The sequence below is a fragment of the Phytophthora infestans genome, genomic scaffold, assembly GCF_000142945.1.
Source record: "Phytophthora infestans T30-4 supercont1.797 genomic scaffold, whole genome shotgun sequence".
Classification (NCBI taxonomy): Eukaryota; Oomycota; class Peronosporomycetes; order Peronosporales; family Peronosporaceae; genus Phytophthora; species Phytophthora infestans.
In genome coordinates this window covers 1-8,970 of record NW_003307422.1, presented here as the reverse complement: position 1 = coordinate 8,970, position 8,970 = coordinate 1, and the positions used below count along the sequence as shown (strand labels likewise).

Genomic DNA, 8,970 nt, shown 5'->3' with positions numbered 1-8,970 from the left:
TCCACTGGAGCACTCACCATCTTCGGTCTTAACCAGGGCGAGCTCAAGACACACGCAGTGCACGAGAAGACGCACGGTATCAAATGCGGGACTTTCGGGTCTTCCGCACTGGAAGACCGACACTTGGCTACAGGCGACTACGGCGGCGTCATGAGTGTTTGGTAAGTAGAAACGTCGAGCTCAAAAGCTGCAGAATTGAGCTCATGAGCGTCGAAAATGCGTGACCACAGGGACCTGGAGAGGGCTGAAGTCCCCGTTTATTCAGCTCAAGCACACAAGTCCATTGTGAACGCCATAGACGGCTGTGGAGGTCAGAACATTGGCAGTGGAGCGCCCGAGATCGTCACAGGAGGACGAGATGGCTGCATCCGAGTCTGGGACGTTCGTGTACCTGAGCCGGTGGTGACGCTGGCTCCTAAGGAGCAAGACACGGCACGAGACTGCTGGACTGTCTGCTTCGGTAACTCCTACAACGACGTGGAGCGCTGCGTCGTTGGAGGCTACGACAACGGAGACATCAAGATGTTCGACCTGCGCACCAACACGCTGCGATGGGAGACCAACTGCCAGAACGGCGTCGTCAATGTGCAATTCGATCGCAAAGACATTGAGATGAACAAACTGCTGGTGACGACACTCGAGTCCAAGTTCCGTGTCTACGATCTGCGGACATTCCACCCGGAGCAAGGCTTCGCTTGTATGACGGAGAAGGCGCACAAGTCCACGATCTGGCAGGGACGTTTCTTACCGCAGAACCGTGACTTGTTCATGACTGGCGGAGGCAACGGTGGCTTCAATCTGTACAAATAGTAAGTGCCTAGTGCTGTGTCGACTGATTTGTAAGGGTAGGATCTAACCCTGCTTGTGTCTCTAGCCACTACCCGCTGTCGAGAACGGCGAAAGACTCGGACGGAAGACTGTACGGTGTCTGTGGCACCGTGGAGCTGCTCAACTCGCGTGTACTGTCCACACAGCCGATTGTAAGCATGGACTGGAGTCGGGATCGCGAGGGTCTCTGCACTTTGGCGTGCTTGGACCAGACCGTCCGCGTCTACATCGTCACCAAAACCAACAAGTACTAAGCGGAACAATTATATTGAAAAAAATCAATTTGACAAAAACCTTCGAAGTACTACGTAGTATTACAGTTGTTGCACTAGTACTTTATCACGAGGGGAATCCGCGACGTCGCAATGATTTCGTCGTCATCAGCAGCAAGACTTTGCCTATCGAGCTGGAGAAGTCGGTAAGCCCAGTATCAATGCTCTTTTCTGCCCTGATTTCGGTACTAAGGCCTCCGCGGCAAGTAACTTGCCAAGTTCTATGGGTTTCGAGATGTTACAATTGCCAAAGCAGGCTACTTTTAGAAGTATAGTGCACGCGGTCTAAGGCTTGACTCTAAGCGTCCGTCAAGGCAACACTTTCCCTGGGGTCGTCAACTGCGCTTGGACCTGAACAAGTCGCAGGAACGATCTAGACGTCTGTCCCGCTCGGATGCCGCAGTGGATAGTATCCACTGAATACATGTACTGCATCGCAACTCTCTTATATCAAGGAGGTCTCCAAGTAGAAGCCAAGCTGGGTACTACTACCAAGTTCTACATGTAGAATCTGGTCAGTGAACCAGGCCCTCGTACCGTAGTGTCGTCGACTTTGTGCTTACACATAGCGGTGGCGCTTTGGAGCGGTAGGATCCACCAGTTTAAGCTCTCAACAACAATAAAAAAAAAGTATTTGCTTATGAGTTCAACAGGTCCTGCGATAATGTCGTGTGTAGTCGATAAAGAGCTTCAGCTGAGGCTGGACGCTGCTTTGGGTCCAGCGACTCACAAGACAAGCCCAGATCCACTATAGACGGCAGCGAACTCGACGAAAAATCGACTTGCAATTGCCCAAGAGCAATTTTTTGCAAGGTCAAAGTGTCTGCCGCTTGATCATTCCACCTCTCCTTTGCATGTGAGTATGGAAGAACATGAACATCCAACTCGGACAGCAAGACGCCGAATGAGAACATGTCCGCCTTGTCGTCGTACCTCTCCCCTAACATCACCTCTGGTGCCATCCACAGTGACGTCCCCACACCAGCCGTCATGGTTCTATCGGCTTGTTCTCGGGAGATACCAAAGTCCGTGAGCTTGGCTTCGAGACTGGAGGTGAGAAGGACGTTCTTGGATTTCAGATCTCGATGCAGCACTGGGGTCTCAAGCGAGTGAAGGTATGTGAGAGCGTGGGCGACATGTAGGGCGATGGTCACCTTGGTACGGTCGAAACCTGTAGGGTGGTTCTCATTTTGATACCTCGTCAGCAATCCCCATAAGTCGCCGCCTTCCATGAACTCAGAGACGACACAAAAATCGGTCAAAGAGTCCCATGCTACGCCCACAAACTGAACAATGCGCGAGTTGTCGAGAGTCGCCATGAGCTTCACCTCAGTCAAGAATGCGTTCACATGTTTGACGCTCTTCCGCATTTCAGGCAGCAGCATCTTGATCGCGACTTGTTGCTGGTTAAAAAGCCCTAGATACACCTCGCCACCACCCCCTCGGCTGATGGGTTGAAGAACGATGACCTTCTCGCGAGGGATCCGAGCTGTAGCGATGACTTCATCGTCCCATCAACCTACAAGACCGAGAGGTTTGGAAGATTCACTGTGGCCGTGTACTGACGCGGTCTCCAGTGATCCGTGAGCTGTCAAAGACCCGCTCTTGTGGCCGTTGTGAGGAGATTGAAACTCGTTAAACGCGTCGTTCTTGTCCACTTCAGCCTCACGTTTCGTACGGACACGACGAAGAATAAACAGAGCGACAGCTAAGACAGCAACCAGAGCTGCTGCTGCGATACCAACTATCGCACCAATACTGACACGATCTCGCAACTTCCCGACGCTAGAAACACATCTGCCTCCCCGAATGAGGAGCAGCTGTTGTTGTCGTATGTCTCCATGATCACGTACGTGAAGTCTCCGAATACCTGTTGGGTGGGTGCGAACCTGTCCGAGACGTTACACGCTCGACTGATGAAGTACGTGTCGTTGCCGAAGCTGATGTCGCTGCACGCGTCCACGGCGCAGCTCGCAGACACATTGTACATGGCCAGCACGTCTGGCGTCCCAGCGCAGTTGACGCGCGAGAAAATCTCGACGGCTTCCATCGTGACGGCTTGAGCGGGTCTGAAGGACCGAACGCTCTTGATTGTAATGCAAGACCGTGGAACTGTCACTGACAGTCTGTCAGTAGTGGGGCCACAACTGTATCAGTCTGACAGTGCCACTATTGCGCGGTTCAAATGTACGGCACATCCTCATCATGTCGCAGTGCCGGCACGAGGTTTAAAAGAGCGTTTTACGGCTTAATTGTTAAAAATTAACCGGGTTTTATTTTGATGATTAGTCCTTAGTGTGGATTAGTCCAGTATTTGTGAGGTTGACTGGCAGCTTTAAAAGCTCCTGCGATAAGACTATGTGTAGCTGATGGAGGGCCTCGGCCGAGGTTGGACGCTGTTTTGGGTCCAGCGACACACACGACAAGCCCAAATCTACCATTGACTCCAACGGACTTGACGAGAATTCGACCCGCAATGTGCCTAGAGCAACCTTTTGCAAGATAACAGCATCCGCGATTTGAACGTTCCCAATTATCCTTGGCGTGTGAGTATGGAAGAACATGAACATCCAACTCGGACAGCAAGACGCCGAATGAAAACGTGTCCGCCTTGTCATCGTACCTCTCCCCTAACATCACCTCCGGTGCCATCCACAATGACGTCCCCACACCAGCCGTCATGGTTCTATCGGCTTGTTCTCGGGAGATACCAAAGTCCGTGAGCTTGGCTTCGAGACTGGAGGTGAGAAGGACGTTCTTGGATTTTAGATCTCGATGCAGCACTGGGGTTTCAAGCGAGTGAAGGTATGTGAGAGCGTGAGCGACATGTAAGGCGATGGTCACCTTGGTACGGTCGAAACCTGTAGGGTGGTTCTCATTTTGATACCTCGTCAGCAATCCCCATAAGTCGCCGCCTTCCATGAACTCAGAGACGACACACAAATCGGTCAGAGAGTCCCATGCTACGCCCACAAACTGAACAATGCGGGGGTGGTCGAGAGTTGCCATAAGCTTCACCTCAGCCAAGAATGCGTTCACATGTTTGACGCTCTTGCGCATATCCGGCAGCAGCATCTTGATCGCGACTTGTTGCTGGTTAAAAAGTCCATAATAAACCTCGCCACCACCGCCACGACAGAGGTGACGCTGAATGACGATCTTCTCGCGAGAGATCCGAGCTGTAGCGATGACTTCATCGTCCCATAAACGAACAAGACTGAGCGGCTTTTGTGACCCCCTCTGGCCGTCATCCAAATGTGAATCTAGCGTTCCTGGGGCAGTCAAAGAGTTATTTTTTTGGCCGATTCGGGGTGATTGAAACTCTGTGAAAGTATCCTGCTCTTCGACTTCATCTTCGTGTTTTTTGCGAAGATGATGAGCGACTAATAACGACACGAGTAGGATGAACACCAAGCTGCCGGCTACGATTTCGAAGATCCCGCCGGTACTTATGCTGGAATCCTTCAAACTGTCATCAGACCCAGTCGTACTACTTTCCACCTGTCGATCCTTCGCTTCAGAATTACTGGAATTGCCGCTATAATTTTCTGTAGAGCTGGTCGAACCTGACCCAGAGCTACTTTCACTGCTGTAAAATCTGTACAAATCTTGTTGACAAGAACCCGTGGATAGTGCCGTCTTGCTAAGCTCAAAGTGCAAGGAAGGCTCGCCTCCACACGCTTTGTTAGGATAAAGCGATACTACAGCAGATCCATTTGGGAAGAGAATCGTAATGGCAGACTGGTCTCCGAGCCCGGACGATATTTCGCAACTTCCCGACGCCAAGAAGGTATCTGCTTCTCCAAATGACGTGCAGCTCTTGTTGTCATATGTCTCCATGATCACGTACGTGAAGTCTCCGAATACTTGTTCAGTGTGTGCGAACCTGTCCGAGATGTTACATGATCGGCTTATATAGTACGTGTCGTTGCCGAAGCTGATGTCGCTACACGCGTTCTCATTGTACACGGCCAGCACGTCTGGTGTCCCAGCGCAGTTAGCACCCGAGAAGATTTCGACTGCCTCCATGAGCAAACCTGAAAGCGATCAGGAGCTGCGGAATTAAACGCAGCTTTGATAAGGATAGCTGAGGGGTCTCAATGAACCTACCCTGCTGGAATTGGAAAATGTCGGCGGACCTGTCTGAACACGAGCGACAAACTGAGCAACCAAGAGTCTTCTTTCAGCGACATTATTCGACATAATAATCGGTCTTTATGGTCGAAGATACTGAAATTCTGCCCACTGCTTGGCAACTACCTTATTGAGTTTCTGGTATCTGGATAAGTGTCCGTTAATAGTGCGCTAGAAGTGTTATTGCTGCTGAAAAGTCTAATAACTTCCTTTAAGGTGTAGGACGACAAGTCAACAAGGAGTGATTACATGGATATGACGGACGTGAAAGGTATCAAAAGTGGGCAATACATGTGCAAGTAGGTAATTGGTACCCAGCTGCATCAACAACAATATGAGTCATGTTATATGACTCATGTAGCAACTTGAATGACCACATGGTGGGCTGGATGGAGAGCACTAATGACAGCGCTAGCTACCAGGCGACTTGGAGGAACACGAGAATCCTGCGTATCCGACCAGGATGCATTTAGACCTCTTCAGATGTTGCGTCGTTTATAGGTCAATAAGTTGATGGTGAATTTGCTGTGATCAGCTTCTTCAACATCGTTCAGGTGCTACTCGAGCGAGCCAAAGTGAGTCTAGTTTTCGTTGATTTACAACTTAAAAAGATGTTTCTGTAATTTAGTAATCTGTAAATGATTTTTTTTCTCTCTCTCTCGTTGTGATCGAGAATTGTAAAATACATCGATAGTCGCGCCAAAGTCTTGGTGGGCACCAGAACCAGTCTCGCTTTTTGCCAACGCCAAAGGCTGCATGTACTGTATTCTCGAGATTCGAGAATACCCTGAGTCAGCCGCATATTTCAAATGACGAAGTACTTTAGGTCTAGCGTTATTTGTGTTTGGATAGCCTCAAAAACAGTCAACTCGACTCGAATTTTCGAGACGAGGAGGAGGAACACTTTATTTTTTTTTCTTTAGCTGACTTCCTCGGGAGAAGTCAGCTCAAGAAAAAGAAAAAAATGTGTCTTGTCTGCACGAGTGTAGCGTGAAGTTCAGCGTGGTCAGGTCAGGAGAGATCAGCCTCATCGCGTTGAGCTTTCGGCGCTATTACTGTAATACTGTCCGCTACATGCACTTGCAGCCTGCAAGTTGCAGGCAAAGCAAGCGAGTTGTTAATCCTAAGACAAAGCGCAGCCTCCAGCGCTCGATCGGATCTCGCCAAACACCTCCAGGCTGCAGAGAGACTTTCGGAAGTCATTCGTTATTTTAGAATTCTTTTCATTTCTTAAAACGGCTGCTTCGATTAATACATGTAAAACTGCTGAGCCAAGTTGCATCTCCAGGAGCTGCAAGAGGTAAATATGATGGCTCTATAGGTCGCATGTTCAGTGCCTACACACTGTGTATTAATAGTATGTACTTGTTCGCACAGAGAGAGCATTCTGCTCTGGCGAATCAGCTTTCCGATTGTGAGCGTCTACCGCTGCTCACACGGCTATGTATGTAAGGCTGAACCTTGTTGACAGATAAACATCCCACTCTTTTGACCCGAGAATCTCGGCGAGATGGGCTGCATTTGTACGGATCTTCACCCTGATCGGTCCACAGCACCACATGTTCCCCCATGTCACTCTCGACTCGCCATACATCAACTCGCAGGCAAATGGAGGAATCGCTCAAGCCCAAGCTGCACGACCACAAAGAGGTGGCCAAACCGCGGCGTCGTCCGCTGCCGCCCATGCCCATAACCGTCTCGGATTCCGTCCTGTCCTTCTTCCTCGATTCGCCGTCCTCGTCCACGTCCTCCTCGGAGAACTCGCGTCTACACAACTCCGGGAGTACAGAGGAGCCTGTAGCCAACGACCAGCGACGCCCCAGCGCACGCTCGAGCGTCGTGTTCGACTCGATGCGGCGCTGTCCGTCCCTCAGTCGCAGTCGTAGTGAAGTCAGTAACAAGTCCAGCAGTAGCTGTCGCGCACATCTGGGTCCCCGCTCGACGTCCACCAACACGTCGTCCTCTATGTCTCTTAAAAAGCGACCACGTAGCTTGGCTAACCACCTCGGAGGCTTCGTGCTGCACTCGGTCACGCCACGAGAGTCGTCGATTCTGCAGTACACGTCCATGGTGTCACCGGGTACTCACACGGAATACGAACTGGTGCTCGAAGACACTATGGTATCGGGTGTAGGAGAGAGATGGGTCGTCTCGAGACGATATTCAGGTTTCAGGACGCTGCGAGACGACCTCGCGTTGGTATTCGACCGACGCAACCACCCAGGAGCTGCGGTAGACGACAAACAAGCGCACTGTCAGCATTGCGCGCCGATGATGGAGGCGCTGGACAAACTGAGCTCCAAATACTTCCCGAAGCGACGACTATGGGGCTCCAAGCGCTCCAAAGTTGTGCAGCAACGTGCAGAACTCTTCTTCAAGTACTTACAGGGGCTGCTAACACTCGCTACTAATCGATCTACTCGTCGCTGTCCGCTTGTGGCGCTGGGCTTCGCTGTGCAGTTACGAACGTTCCTCACGCTCGAGCGTGAGCCGTACCGGGACGCGCCGGGCACGTTTGGGGGCGGTGCTGTGCCGTTCCTACTTAACGAAATGACCCTAATGGACGCAAGGCCTGATAATGCCACGACGCTTATGACTATCGACGAGCTTGACGCTGCGTGTGCAGACTCCACGGACGATGAAGCGGAGTGTAACGTCAACCAGGTGATCGACTTCCCGTCCCCTGTCTACGTGCTGGAGGAACAGGATGAACTACGCTCGTGGGACGGCTTCGAGCAGTGGGAAGAAGCCTCGGTCAAGCAGTAATGCACCATAGACAAGGTAAACTAAACACTCACACGTATACTTAAGCCACAGCCAGCGCCGTACACGTACGTCACGTCCATCGGAAGACTTTGACAAACAACGTGAACAGGCTTCAGTGCTGGTCTTAATCCACTCATATTTCTGGGTTTTCTTGTTCATAATTTCTTGGATCTCGAGCTTGATCTCCGGGTTTTCTGCTTCTTCGTCGGTCTCCGATCTTCCGTAGTCAATAGAAGCCGCTGTTCATTTCACGCGTCACCTTTCTGGTTCAACGCCACAATGACCACACTGATGTTATCGTGTGCGAAGTAAGCTTGCGCCTTGAGCACCAGCTCCTGAGCTGCGAGTTGGACGTCTCCATGGGTCTGAAGTTTACGCAGCACAAAGTTGACAGCTTGCTGCGACGTCAACACGTCGAAGAGCCCGTCACTTGCAAGCAGCAAGAACTGGTCCGACGGGTTCACGAGATGCTCCACCACATCTGGCGTGACCACCAAGTGGCCATCCTGTTTGTGCGCCAAGTCACCGAAGCCACGGGAGATCTGCAGAATGCCGTCCAGTCGGCCGTTGTGCACGAAGCCACCTGACGCCTCGATACGCTCCTGTTCAGCCGGTAGCGACGCCTTGTGATCCGTCGTCATGTCGACTGCTAAGGCGTCTGCAGTGCACAAAACAGCTCGACAGTCGCCCACATTGGCCACGTACAGTCGCGTGGGTTGGTCTTCCTCGTCCAGTTCGTCCTCTGCTGTCTCAGTCTCTTCGTCGTCCTTAACAGCGTCATCTTCCTTGTCATTGGCACGGCAGCGTTTCTTGCGTTGCTTTGCCACCACGACGAACACACTCGCAGCACCAGAGAACGAGATCGGCTGCAGTAACTGCTTCATCTCCTCTCCACACACGATCTCGCCGTCGATCTCGCAGCATTCGTCTTCAGTGAGACTGGGCACTGTGCTCTCGCTTCTGAGATAAC

General features: G+C 51.4%; 4 protein-coding genes across 4 annotated transcripts; 2 read left to right on the top strand and 2 right to left on the bottom strand.

Moving 5' to 3' along the window:
• Positions 1-150: 150 nt before the first annotated feature.
• On the top strand, positions 151-1,106 carry PITG_21990 (WD domain-containing protein, putative; the record flags this gene model as incomplete). The annotated part of the gene is made up of 3 exons (XM_002999289.1): positions 151-161; positions 231-809; positions 875-1,106. 3 exons carry the CDS (start codon positions 151-153, stop codon positions 1,080-1,082), a joined length of 798 nt encoding a protein of 265 aa, XP_002999335.1.
• A 2,672-nt stretch (positions 1,107-3,778) lies between these two features.
• On the bottom strand, positions 3,779-5,129 carry PITG_21989 (protein kinase; the record flags this gene model as incomplete). The annotated part of the gene is made up of 3 exons (XM_002999288.1): positions 3,779-3,829; positions 3,885-4,441; positions 4,682-5,129. The coding sequence occupies 3 exons, from the start codon at positions 5,127-5,129 to the stop codon at positions 3,779-3,781; spliced, it is 1,056 nt and encodes a 351-aa protein (XP_002999334.1).
• A 1,713-nt stretch (positions 5,130-6,842) lies between these two features.
• PITG_21988 (uncharacterized protein) lies at positions 6,843-8,147 on the top strand (the record flags this gene model as incomplete). The annotated part of the gene is made up of 1 exon (XM_002999287.1): positions 6,843-8,147. The coding sequence occupies one exon, from the start codon at positions 6,843-6,845 to the stop codon at positions 7,998-8,000; it is 1,158 nt and encodes a 385-aa protein (XP_002999333.1).
• A 2-nt stretch (positions 8,148-8,149) lies between these two features.
• PITG_21987 (protein phosphatase 2C, putative) lies at positions 8,150-8,884 on the bottom strand (the record flags this gene model as incomplete). Its single annotated transcript, XM_002999286.1, has 2 exons — positions 8,150-8,740; positions 8,831-8,884. 2 exons carry the CDS (start codon positions 8,882-8,884, stop codon positions 8,249-8,251), a joined length of 546 nt encoding a protein of 181 aa, XP_002999332.1.
• Positions 8,885-8,970: the final 86 nt, after the last annotated feature.